General features: G+C 47.9%; 1 protein-coding gene across 2 annotated transcripts in view; it reads left to right on the forward strand.

Moving 5' to 3' along the window:
• Window positions 1-7,783, forward strand: part of LOC116947722 (uncharacterized) — a 39,590-nt gene extending 31,807 nt beyond the window's left edge. For both annotated transcript variants that reach the window (XM_032963760.2, XM_032963761.2), the window contains exons 6-7: window positions 269-340; window positions 975-7,783. In XM_032963760.2, coding sequence (XP_032819651.1) covers window positions 269-340; window positions 975-1,352 — 450 coding nt within the window. In that variant the 3' untranslated portion in view covers window positions 1,353-7,783. The remainder of the gene's footprint in view (window positions 1-268; window positions 341-974) is intronic.
• Window positions 7,784-13,750: the final 5,967 nt, after the last annotated feature.

Consider the following 13,750-nt stretch of genomic DNA (forward strand, 5'->3'; position numbering starts at 1 on the left):
TCCTGTGCCTCCCCCTGGTCGATTCAGCCTTAATCGAGTACCTTGTGCGGTGTGTAAACATCGCCACTGGGGAGACAAAGGTGGCCGGGCGTGGTGCTGGCCACCCACCCCCTCGTGTACCGTCCCGGCCTTCATAGGGTGCTCGCTAACAACACTTGCCCCTACAGTCTGTTAAGGCTATAGTGGGGATCTTTGTCTTGGGTCGTGCGTGTGTTCACACGGTCTGTTGAAGGTGAAAGGGGGGATCTTTGTCTGCTCGTGTCTTCAGATCCGATACCTCGCCCGGCTGAAGGCAATGAAGGCCACGCTGGAAGCCTCCCCTTTCTTCCAAACGCACGAGGTGAGCGAGTGAGCGAATTGTGGAGCCAAGGAAGAGTATGTTTTTTTAATTTATCTACGACACCTCTTTTGCCAGTCTCGAAATTATGAAACAATAAGAGCATAGGTTTTACCCTTTCCGCCAATAAAACACGAGGTTTTAAGATGTTCAAACCACCAAATAGATACCTTTTGCAAGGCATCCAGTCTACATTAACCGCATGCACTTGTAGAAAACATGGAAACAAGCATGCTCTGATAACAAATGCACGCTGTTCTCTAGTCTGACACTGGTGAGACAAGGCCATGAATAAAGCTGTTGTGTGTGTACGTGCGTGGGGAGCGGTAGTGTAGCGGTCAGCGGGCTGCGCTACGAACCCGGCGACCCGAGTTCGATTGACGCTCACGGCCAACATCACCGGTGACGATTGTCTGAACCGGTCCTGCGCCTCCACTATGCGGACTCAAATGAGCACCCGGCGCGGTGTGTAAAAGCATCGCCGCCGCTGGGGAGACGAAGGCGGCCGGGCGTGGTGCTGGCCACCCACCCCTTCGCGTGCCACATCGCCGGCCCCCATAGGCGCTGCTCGCGAACAGCACTTGACCCCGGCCGTCTGTCAAGGCTCCATTGTGTTCTACGCGTGCGCGCGTCCCAGGTGATCGGCAGCTCGCTGCTCTTCGTGCACGACGGGTGCGGGCGCGCCGGCGTGTGGATGATCGACTTCGGCAAGACGACGCCGCTGCCCGCGGGCCAGACCCTGAGCCACCGCGACGCGTGGAGCGAGGGCAACCGCGAGGACGGCTACCTGTGGGGGCTCGACCAGATCATATCGGCCCTGGAGGGGCTCGCCGAGCGGTACGCCGCGGTCGGGGGCCTCCACAAACCGGCGAGGGACGCCGCTCACGGCCGCGACGGCGGCGGCGGTGACGGCGGCGGCGACGGCGGCGGTGACGGTGGATGTTCCGTCGCGCCGAGCTGCGTGTCGGCAGAGTCGCCCTCGTCGGTGTCGCTAGCGCCAGACTGCAGCGTGTAGCGGTGTGTGTCGCGAGTGTGCACGCGGGCACACAGTACGTGCAAAGACACAAGGACAAAGAGCCCCCGTATAGCCTGAACAGACTTGTTGGGGCAAGTGCTGTTAGCGAGCACCTATGAAGGCCGGCACTGTGGCACACGACGGGGGTGGGTGGCCAGCACCACTCCCGGTCGCCCTTTTCTCTCCCTAGTGGCGATGTTTACACACCACAGCAGGTCCTCATTTGTGGCTGAGTCGACCTCGGGCCGAGGCCCAGGACCGGTTCAGATAATCGTCACAGGTGTTGGCTGTGAGCGGGAATCGAACTCGGGCCACTGGGTTTGTAGCGCAGCGCGCTGACCTCTACACTACGTGCGTACAAACACATACATACCTGCATACGTAGTGCTGCGTACCCAAACACACAACCCCTCTATAGCCGGAGAGAGGCTGTTGGGGATAGGGCTGGTAGCTGGTACTGCACACGAGGGACTGGCATGGCAAGCGCCACGACCAGCCGCCTTTGTCTGCCCCAGTGCTGATTTTTTTTTTTACATATTGCACCAGGTACTAATTCAAGGCTGTGCCGAGCTAAGGGAAGGCCCAGGATTGGGTTCAGATATTCACCACTGATGTCGGCCGTGAGCGGGAATCACCGGGTTCGTCACGCTGTGCGCTGACCACTGATCGACTGCTCCCCCACAGACACACGCGACGAATAAACAGAGACAAAGATCCCCTGTGTAGCCTGAACAGACTATTGGGGCAAGCGCTGTGGGCTGCCACCTGTGAAGGCCAGCACGGCACACAAGGCAATAGTGTGGCTATAACCACGCACGGCAGCCTTTGTGATGTTTACACACCGCGCCAGGTACTCATTTAAGGCGACCTAAGTGAAGGCCCAGGACCGGGTTAAAATATTCTTCACTGTTATTGGAGCCGAACTCGGGCCGCCGGATTCGTAGCGCAGTGCCCTAACCACTGCGCCACCACTCCACGCATATGACGCACTCATGGACTACACGAACACGTGCGCATAGTTTCCGTGCGCGCGCGTACATGCGTATACATACACACGCTTATGTACTTAAACGCATACACACGCGGCTTCATTTCTCACCGCATGTTTTCAAAAACTAAAAGTTTTTACTTTACTGGGTAAAGCCCCACTGAGCTGTACGGCTCTTTTTCCGAAGCGACCTGGCCACAAATGATAGCCCAACGAAGTGGCTCGTCACGTGGACATTTATAGCAGCCAAATACTCTGAAGGCACGTTGATTCTAAATACGGAGGGGAAAAACCGGAGGACTCGGAGAAAAATCCACGCGACCACGGGGAGAGAGACACGCAAACTCCAAATTTACAGGCGTCAGGGTCGAGGTCGAACCCACGACCTCCTGTATACCAGGTGAAGTAGTTAACATCTCCCCATCGTGGCGCCCCATTTCTCCGGCTACTACTAGTCACAGCCACAGCAATATGTACACAGTACTGGATGTGGTGTGCCGGGAACTAAAATTCAAACTGTGATCATTTGTCGACATTAGGCATGGAACGATTTGGTTTTGATTCGATTATTCGTCTCATCCGTAGTATCTTGTTTCGTCTGTCTCGTTTGTATTGTTTGTCTCGTGTGTATTGTCTGTCTCGTTTGTATTGTTCTGTCTCGTTTATATTGTTCTGTGTCGTTTGTATTGTTCTGTCTCGTTTGTATTGTCTGCCTCGTTTGTATTGTCTGTCTCGTTTGTATTGTCTGCCTCGTTTGTATTGTCTGTCTCGTTTGTATTGTCTGGCTCGTTTGTATTGGCTGGCGCATTTGTATTGTCTGTCTCGTTTGTATTGTCTACCTCGTTTGTATTGTCTGGCTCGTTTGTATTGTCTCGTTTGTATTGTCTGTCTCGTTTGTATTGTCTCGTTTGTATTGTCTGCCTCGTTTGTATTGTCTGTCTCGTTTGTATTGTCTCGTTTGTATTGTCTGGCTCGTTTTTATTGTCTCGTTTGTATTGTGTCGTTTGTATTGTCTGCCTCGTTTGTATTGTCTGGCTCGTTTGTATTGTCTCGTTTGTATTGTCTCGTTTGTATTGTCTGTCTCGTTTGTATTGTCTGTCTCGTTTGTATTGTCTGCCTCGTTTGTATTGTCTGTCTCGTTTGTATTGTCTGGCTCGTTTGTATTGGCTGGCGCATTTGTATTGTCTGTCTCGTTTGTATTGTCTGCCTCGTTTGTATTGTCTGGCTCGTTTGTATTGTCTCGTTTGTATTGTCTGTCTCGTTTGTATTGTCTTGTTTGTATTGTCTGCCTCGTTTGTATTGTCTGTCTCGTTTGTATTGTCTCGTTTGTATTGTCTGGCTCGTTTTTATTGTCTCGTTTGTATTGTCTCGTTTGTATTGTCTGCCTCTTTGTATTGTCTGGCTCGTTTGAATTGTCTCGTTTGTATTGTCTCGTTTGTATTGTCTCGTTTGTATTGTCTGTCTCGTTTGTATTGTCTCGTTTGTATTGTCTGTCTCGTTTGTTCCATCACTGTAAATGTAACACTGAACAGTCACATGTTACTCATTTTCATTCGTGGGGAATCATCGATCTCACGCGCACTACGATACGCCCGTTGTGGTGGGCGTAACCGTCTATTACAATCGATTAATCGTAATCGACTATTCATCGATCGTAATCATCACGGGTAGACTATTAACATCACGGGGTGAACTTGGTGGGGGTGAGGTGGACTGCAGTTGTTTATTTTTCATATTTCAATGTGACTTTAAAAGACTAATATAATAATCACGCGGGGTAAATGTTTTAACGTTTTTTTTTTTTTATATTTCTCTGTGGTGTGGCGTTCTAGCTACCAAAAAGCACAAACGGCTCTTGGAGACGCGAGCGGTGGGAATCACGGATTAAATTCAGACGGAGCCGTCCGGGGCTCAGTTCCAGAAAATGATGTCCCTCCCCCCCATCCCCCACGAGGGGCTGGGGGGTTGGGGCAGGTGCAGGAAAATGTTCCCATGAGAAATTAAGAACCCGGGTCGGAACGATTAATATAATAGATTATTTGTTATTCTTGGTTCTTTCGGTAAAGTCACGTAGAAGGGAAACAATAAAATAATAAAATATAAAACAATTAAATTATCACGACGTTTCGACTGCAACACAAGCAATCATCATCAGGTGTGAAAACCACAGCAAGAAAATTTGAAAAAAGTGGGAATGGTAGCGCCTCTAGCGGCTGGCTGCGGGGTTACGCGCGAACTGATGACACACCGCGGAATCCAAATCGGCGATTTAAAAACAAACACACCGCCACTTCGTGCCGGTGATGCTGCTGTTACAGCGATGGCACTGGTGCACAACTGACTATAACAACACTATAATAGAGGGGATTTTTGGGGGTTACATCGCGTAAATATATAAATGTGTCGTTAAAACCCACCACCACCCGACACAGCCAACTAGTAAGGGTTGTCACGTAAACAGAACGTGGCCAACTCGTCACTAGTACAGCACACCGGTGTGTTGAAGAGCCCAAGCCACAACATTTACAATCTTGAGTGCGACGTTTGTAAATGTGGTATGCCTTCTTCATAGTACGTGCTATGAAGAAGGCCAATTGTCTGAAACGTCGCCTATTCTATAACACTGTAAAGCCACAAAGTGTTGAAACGCGAGTGCTGCTGGCGTTAACTTAAACGATATATATTTTTATTATACTAGGCAAGGCTCACTGAGCTCTTGGCATTTTTCAGAAGCAACCTGGTCACAAATGGTCGCCCAGCGAAGTGGCTTATAACGTGGAAATTTATAGGAGCCAAATACTCCGAATGAACGTTTCTAAATGTGGAAGGAAAAACCGGAGAACCCGAAGAAATATCCACGTGACCACGGGGAGAACATGCAAACTCCAAATACAGGCGTCAGGGTCGTGGATCGAGCCCATAACCTCGCCTGTGTGCCGATGCCAACGCTGCTGCAGCAACAGCAGCAGCATCACCTCCGGGGAAAATCGGTTTAATTTCGGCATGCGGGGTACAATATTCATGCGCGAACGCATTCATAAACGGGGCTTCGACGTGGCATCCTTAAAAGCCGCGACCCAGTAAGTTTGCAACGTTGGGCCACTTGGTTGGATCAACGTTGGGCCAACGTTCCGTGTTTACTGAGGACGTTGGCTTCGCGGAGTCGCGAAAGCGAAGAGCCGTTTGCGTCTTTTTGTGTGTGCGTGTGGCGTATTCCTAACCAGTTTGAGCTGCAAGGGAACCATGATGATGTAACTATAACGTGTATCATAACGCTCGCTTTTAATTGCACAATTATAATGCAAACTTGGGTCGTTTTATTGTATTATACGGGGGAGTTGGGGGGGGGTTCTTTCCGCGTGTATAGTTTTATCCATACGTCCGTGAGTAGTAGTACTAAAGAAAGCGGTAGTTAACCTTGAAACGTGAAGCAAACCTATGAGTGTAATGGTACGATCTGACAGCTGGGGGGTGGATGTCTCGTACACGTCGAGGTGGACTGTTTAATTTGTTATGTAGGGTGAGGAGGGGGGTTACGTTTCAGAAATCACTAAAGTAGTTTTTTCGGTCGTCATTGTCTGCGTTGCCAATTATGGCAAGAGGTTATTTAACGGTATCTACGCAATGATAATAATACAACACAATATAATTTGGATTTCGGATGAATATATTAATAAAGGTATATCAAACCCTATAGAAGAAACTGAACCCAGAAAACGTAGCTACTAGCCGTTGAATACATCCACTTGGAGATGATTATCAGACATTATGAAGAATAATTAGAAAATAAATTAATATTTGTCAATCACTCTGTGACCTTAAAAGAAACACAATACAACAGGCGACGTTTCGGGCGATGGCCCCTGCTTCATTGCCCAAAAATGTCGCCTAATAATACATTCATTTTTCGAAGACATCGTTTATATTGGCCAACGCGGCATCACCGAATGAATGAGTTTCATTATCAAGGAGTAATAGGGTCAGCAGCGTGGACGTTGGGGAAAATCGACGCGTCGATAGCACATGAAGTGTTGTTGATAGCGATCAGCAGGGGGAGGAAGGGAAGGAGGTCGTGGTGGGTGGGACACGTGCGTGGTGGGACAGGGCAGGTTAGTTACCGAGACAGGCATTGGAGCGTGCAACCAGGGGCTCGTGGTTATCTCCGCAGAAGCCGAGAACATGTCTATGGGTCCTTTTTTTTGGCAGTGTCAAAATGGTGAAAAAATAAATAAGAAAGAGGCTTTACCCTTTCTGGCAATGAAACAGGAGGTGTTAAGATGTTCAAACACCGCTTAGATACCAGGCCGTAGTATCCAAGAGGCACAGCAGCAACTGTCGGTGATGTGCCTAGGGCGTACGAAAACTAAAGGGCTAACGAAAAATGTTGCCCGTGGTTTTTTTTGGTTTGTATGATAAACAAAAATATAACCAAGATATCTTCTTGAATAAATATATTTGTATAGCAAGTGTATATTCCTAAGAGGCAGAATCATGTCAATGTCAATCTTTTTGTTTCTCATAAGGTGAGAGAAAATTAACCCCGGAGATGAACTTTTAAAGATTTTTGTTCATTGAAAAATGAGCCATAACATCTTCAAATTGTGTTTTTCGCACAATCAAGCGGAGTAGTTACAGCGGCGGTAGTAGTAATACGGGGCAGCAGCAGCAGTACCAGCTGTAGAAAGTTATCACTGAAGGCCTACGAAACATAAGTGCCTAGGGCCTACAAGAACAATAATCCAGCCCTGCCTAGATACTTATTGCAAGGCATCGAGTCTGCACAGATGTAATCGCTCAACCCGAGCGATTGGGAACTTTGATAACTCGCCTTTTGGCGTTCTCTGGTCTGACGCTGCTGGTGAGACAAGGCCATTGAAGAAGGCTGTCTCTGGGGTAAGCCAATCAGTTTCAAAGACAATGCATGTTTTGCCACACGTGTGTGTGTGTGGTTAATGCAGACTTGATGCCTTACAATAGGTATATAAGTGGTGCATGGACATTTTGACACCCGTTTTATTGCCAAAGAAGGGTAAATAAAGACCTCTCGTTTCCATCAAACCTATAACACCTGTTATGCAATGGTGGTCGCTCATCCACTCACTTCCCGGGCTCAGCCATAGCTTGGTGTGCGAGATGCTGACGAAGTCGGTAGGGTGAATTCTGGGTGATGTTCGCTGATAGGCTAGTCGCGGGACTTCCACTGGGAGGAAAGCATTCTTATAACACTAAGGCGTTTGAATCAATACTGATAGCTGTCGCTTGCAATTTTTTTCTTAAGACTATAGCGGAGTCGTCGGCTGTAAGATTACGTTGCTTTTGTCTTGTACAGATATCGGGGTGACTTAGTTGTGGTACTGTGTGACAGCGACTTGGGGTGAGGCAGCGAACTGCACAGCAGTTGGATTTTATTGTTTTAAATTAAAGTTCATGATGTAGAAACTTATCGAAGTGTGGACTGGGATTTGTATTCTTCTTCTTCTCCTCCTTCTGTGCGAGTCGTCACGAGATGATGAGCCCGTTCGGAAATCTCGCAGGGCGCGTGCGTCGAGAACGGCCCCGCTGAAGCGGATATCGGAGAGCTACCTCTGAGACCCCATTGAAGTAACCTCTGGTGTCGCAAAGCAGGGAACGGAACTTTCCCAGCCTGCCTGCCACAGAGGGCGATGTTCGTCGCACGGCAGTCAAGCCGATATTTTATTTTATTCTCAGAGGAGCTGGAAATTTTGCCAAATAAATTAAATACAGGTTTCCCTCGCCTTATGCGCTTGTAGATGCGTTCCAAGAAAAGGGCACAACAAAGTAAAACCGCACGAGGAGGCAGCTGCCTGCCTAGTAGCGCACACAAAGACAAAGAGCCCCTGTATATTTAAAGCTTTCGTGACTGCAAGGATCCATACTCTTTGGTTCTATTCGGTAAAGTCCTCTAGACAGTCTGGTCCCTTCACCTGATGAAGGCCACTTGTGTTGTGGCCGAAACGTCGTGAATCTTTTTTTTTACGTGACTTTACCGAATAGAACCAAAGAGTATCCCCTGTATAGCCTGAACAGACTGTAGGGGCAAGTGCTGTTAGCGAGCACCTATGAAGGCCGGCACGGCAAACACGAGGGGGTGGGTGACCAGCACCACGCCCGACCGCCTTTGTCTGCCTAGTGGCGATGTTTACACACCGCACCAGGTACTCGTTTGAGGCCCAGGACCGGTTCAGATAATCGTCACTGGTGTTGAGTGACGAAAACTCGGGTCGCCGGGTTCGTAGCGCAGCACGCTAACCGCTACACCACCGCTCCCCACGTAGCGCACACAGTACACACACACAGTACACACACACAGTACGCACACACAGTACACACACACAGTACACACACAATGTTGTCCCACGTCCGACTGGATAGCCGCACGTCGAGTGCATTCATATAGTGAATTTAGGGTAGAAATAGGTTAGCCGCATTTAACACGAAATCGCACAAACCGAACCCGCATAATGGCGAGGGGAACGTGCATATACATTGTAATGGATATACTGTAAATTAAATTGTGCAGCCAATGATGACCAGGCTGAGCCCACCAACTCACTCCGCATGAGAGCCCGGTTTCATCATGGGCGGTGGAAACCTGGATTCGAAACCCAGGTTCTCAGGTGGCACCGGCTCGGTATCTCTGACCCCTGAACCACCCGGCCACAAACGCTTTAACTGAAATTAAAACAAAACACATGCACGCAACAAATGCTACGAGGAACGCCACGAAAAGTTGCGACTCGCATTTCGTCCTTCATAACATTTGCATAGAACTGATAATAATGATATGGCACTCCAAGAATAATTCACGGCACATCGTGATTATTATGAAAATTAAAGGCGCAGCTCTTCAATTTCCTGCTCACGCCAATGCTGGCGGAAGGGCCTCTACTGGGGGAGCGCTATATTGAGAGTAACTCTGGAGAGTAGTTGACCTACTCTTCCACGTTTACCAGCGCACGCGACTAGCCAATCGACTGCGGTGTCCCCATTGATGCTGCTGGGTGGACAAAGGTGTTGGGGGGTGAGAAAATTAAGAAACTTGGCCACTGTTTCAACTGCCGCACCTGGAGATCGAACCAGCAATCTCCTTTTGAGATTGCCCACTCGATGGGGACGCCGTGGGGGATGAGCAGGAGACGGCGAGGTGCGTGGAGGCGGAATGGAGATGGGAGGAGAGATAGGGGGGGGCGAAGGAGAATGTGACGTAAGTTATATGATGATGCGTGAGAAGGAGGACACCTGGAAGAGAGGAGGAAGGGGTGGATGACGTCGATGGTGATGAGGTGGAGGGAGGGAGGGAGGATGGTTGGGGACGAGGAGCGGTGGAGGAGACGTCGAGACGCAGGGGGGAGAGTGGGTGCTGGAGAGTTCGCGAGGTGTCTCCGGTCACGTGGCGCCACTTGGAGGAACCTCCAGGCGCAGCGTCTCCAGGATCGGAGGATGGAGGCCTCGCACCCCCTGCCCCCCGGGGGCCTCGCACCCCCTGCCCCAGTCCCGGAGCTACCAGGGTAGGGGGTTGAGGTGAGGCTGCGTGAGCCAGCGTTGTCTCACCCAGGTGGGACGAGTCCCACATGGTCCTACACACTTTATATAAGCACCACGTGGTACTACACACTTTATCCGAGAACCATGTGGTCCTACACACTTTATCTTAACTATCTGGTTCTTTCGGTAAAGTCACGTAGATAGAAAAAATGATAAAAGAAAAACACGACGTTTTGGTCGCAACACAAGCGGCCGTCTTCAGGTGAGAAAAATTATCTGCTGTTCAAATCAAGATTGACACATTATCTAAGTTACATGTGGCACTACACACTTTGACCGAGAACCATGTGGTACTACAGTACACCCTTTATCCGAGTATGACGCGTTAGAAGTGTCTCCTGAGTCCTAATAAAAAAACAAAATGTGTTCAAACATTGTTTGGTTAAAATAAAAACACGCAATTTCGCGTTGCTGCTCCACGTTCCTGAATTCCCCTTGTCGCTCATCTCGAGATTGGTTCCCTCCAATCACTCCCCCTCTTTATCTTCCTGTTACACCAACACACGGAGTTTGCTTGCACGTACACCTCACTTATTGTTCCTGGCGCCTCTTGCATTGTGCAAGAGGGGCGCCCCTCCCCCCCCATCTTTGTTTCGATTCGCGTATGATTGTGTCACTGTTACACTCAACTATAGAGCATGCATCTTGACTTAAAGCTTTCGTGACTGCAGGAATTAATTTTCTTTGGCTCTTTCGGTAAAGTCACGTAGATAGCATTCTCATTCTACGTGACCTTACCGAAAGAACCAAAGAAGATGAATCCTTGCAGTCACGAAAGCTTTAAATCTAAATTTCACGTAGATAGGTTCAAAGAAAATAACAAAAAAACTTCGACGTTTCGATCGCAACACAAGCGGTCGTCATCAGGAAAAAAAAAGGTTCAATGACGTCGTAGTTTTTTGTTATTTTCTTTTAACCTATCTACGTGACTTTACCAAAAGACCCAAAGAATATAGAGCTTACTTCCACCTGTGCCTACCGGTTGTTTTTAATTTCTCGTGTGTTTCATTTACGACTTTTAAAATTCCTCGTCGTTTATTTGCGGCAATATTCCTGAAGCACCGCGCCGTAGCTTATTCTCTGCGCCGATATTCACGTCCGTGTCTTTATATTTCCTGCCGCTGCTGCTGCTGCTGCCGCTGCATTCACGCAGCAACACCACAGATCTCCGGGGCAAGATAGCCGGGCCAGCTGGCTAAACGGGCCCCACCGTCCGTGTGATCCGCACCTCCGTACGGCTACGCACGGTGCGAAAGAATGTCAACATGCGTAAATACATCCCGCGAGGCAAATCAAAATAAACGTCAACTTGAGCCTCACGTCACGCGGCTTGCGTGGGTTTGTCGCCGCTCTGCTGCCGCTTGCTGCTGTGTCGCCCTCTGAGTTGTGATTCCGGGGTTATTCGTGCGCTGCGTGGTAATGACAACAATTATGCGTTTTATTTAGACATCGCTCTTCACACGCTCAAAGCACTGCACGGTAGAAACATAATTAAATATTGTACGTACACACAAAAAAAATCTATGATTTGGGAGAAAAAAAAATGGCACGTATAACAAACTGAAGGCAACGCCAATGGATTTTCCCTTGTATCCGATTGTGGCCAACATTTTAATGGAAAAAATTGAAACGGGCGCCATCCAGGCATCCACTCTACGCCCGTCCTTGTGGAAGAGGTACGTGAATGACACGTTTGTCATCTGGCCACATGGCCGACCGGCTCTGGAACAATTCCTCAACCACATCAATTCCATACAACCAGCAATCAAATTCACAATGGAGGTAGAAAAGGATGGCATGCTACCCTTCTTGGATGCCTTAATAAAAAAGAGACCAGATGGCTCAATGAGCCACTCTGTATACAGGAAAGTAACCCATACTGACGCCTACCTTTAACCTGATTCCCACCACCATCCATCCCAGAAGAAATCCCTCATCAAAACGCAACACCATATTGTTCAATGTATCTTCGACCATGAACACCTGACCAGTGAACTCAAACACGTACACCAGGCTCTCAAGGCGAATGGATATTCTGACTACACAATCCGCAAAGCCATCACCCCAACCGTGAAGAAAGAGCCATCTGAAGATCCAATCAAAACCATCACCTTACCTTACATAGCAAGGATAACCAAAAATATTTCAGCTACATTCGGAGGCTTTCCCCCTCTTGTCTCTCCACCTGATTAAGACCGCTTGTGTTGCGATGGAAACGTCGTGGGTTTTTTGCTTTTATTATTTATTCTTTTTTATTTTATTTGTATTAAAATTTAAATTTTTTTGTTTTTGTTTGTTTTTTTATTTACGTGGCTTTACCGAAAGAACCAATAATATATGTGTAACACGTAAGAGCACCATCGAGAGCATTCAACGGATGGAATATACGAGGCGGTAGAGTGGAGGAGGGCATTCAGGACAGATTGTTTAAGAACTTTTGAACAGATGAGTTTTTAATTGAGATTCGAAAGGTGGTGATTGACTCAACGTTTCTGATCTCAATTGGCAGTGTGTTCCATAGCCTAGGGGGGGAACTGAGGAGATGGGCCTATCACTCATGGAGCGGAGGTTGGTCGGAGGCACGACGAGTTTTATGGGTGTGTCAGAGGATGTCCGACGTTTCGCTCTCTCGCGTGCTGGGAGCTTCTTCCCGAGCCGACACTGAATTCGCGATGAGATGCGTGCATCGTGAACTGACACACCGATAATACGTTATCGGTGGTACAGAAGCGTGCCGTCGTATTTGCTGTTTTCCAGAAAAGTATATGTTTTTACGAATCGGATGTTAAATGATAAAAATTTAAATACTTTACAATTTCTGGGTGAAAAAAACCCAAGCGTTGTTAAGATGTTTAAACACCAAATAGACACCTATCACAAGGCATCAATCCTCACCTCCGATTAGCACGTACGGTGCGAAAGAAGTTCAACATACACGCGTCTACATTAACCACACACGTGCTTGTATTTATGCCATGAAGGGTTAACTTGTTAGCGGTCATTGGTTTATAGCACCAGCGAGACTAGAACAACAAAATATGCTTCTCGTGCAGGCCAATCAGTTTCAATGACAGTGCGTACATTACACTGTGTAACAACACTATTCTTTTTGTTCCTGGGTAGTAAGTGTTATTTCCTAATTGCTTATGCCTCACAAGTACAGAAAATGGCTATTATTGCCCACGAACTTTGCTTTTGTGACCAGAACACAAAATATCTGAAATATAAAAGTCTCCGCGCGGGCTTACGGGGGATTTGACTCTCGGACGGTGGGGTTTTCGTACAAAAAAATTTGCCGGGCGGCACGCCCCAAGCCCCGCGGTGGGAATAGGCTATTCCGTTTTCCTATCCGTCTACTTTAAATTAGTTTAATTAGCGATTTAGTGCCATTCTTTTTTTAAATATTTACTTATTGTGCGAGCTCGACCGTACCAACTGACGATAATTGCGTGGGGGTGGGGCGGACCCTGCCACGTGATGCGCGTTCAGTCGAGCTCACGGCCACACCACGGCACTCTGTCACGTGACTACTTTGTGCTATAGAGTCACTAAATATATACTGCTATAGAGTCACTATTTATACTGCTATAGAGTCAGCATGTACTACTGTAGAGTCCATAAATACTGCTATAGAGTCAGCAAGTACTACTGTAGAGTCACTAAATATACTGCTATATAGTCAGCATGTACTACTGTAGACTCGATAAATACTGCTATACAGTCAGCATGTACTACTGTAGAGTCACTACAGTGAGGGAAAAAAAGTATTTGATCCCCTGCTGATTTTGTACGTTTGCCTACTGACAAAGAAATGATCAGTCTATAATTTTAATGGTAGGTTTAT

This window comes from Petromyzon marinus, chromosome 31, assembly GCF_048934315.1.
Source record: "Petromyzon marinus isolate PM22_M1 ecotype Great Lakes invasive population chromosome 31, UKy_Petmar_22M1.pri1.0, whole genome shotgun sequence".
NCBI classification, from domain to species: domain Eukaryota; kingdom Metazoa; phylum Chordata; class Hyperoartia; order Petromyzontiformes; family Petromyzontidae; genus Petromyzon; species Petromyzon marinus.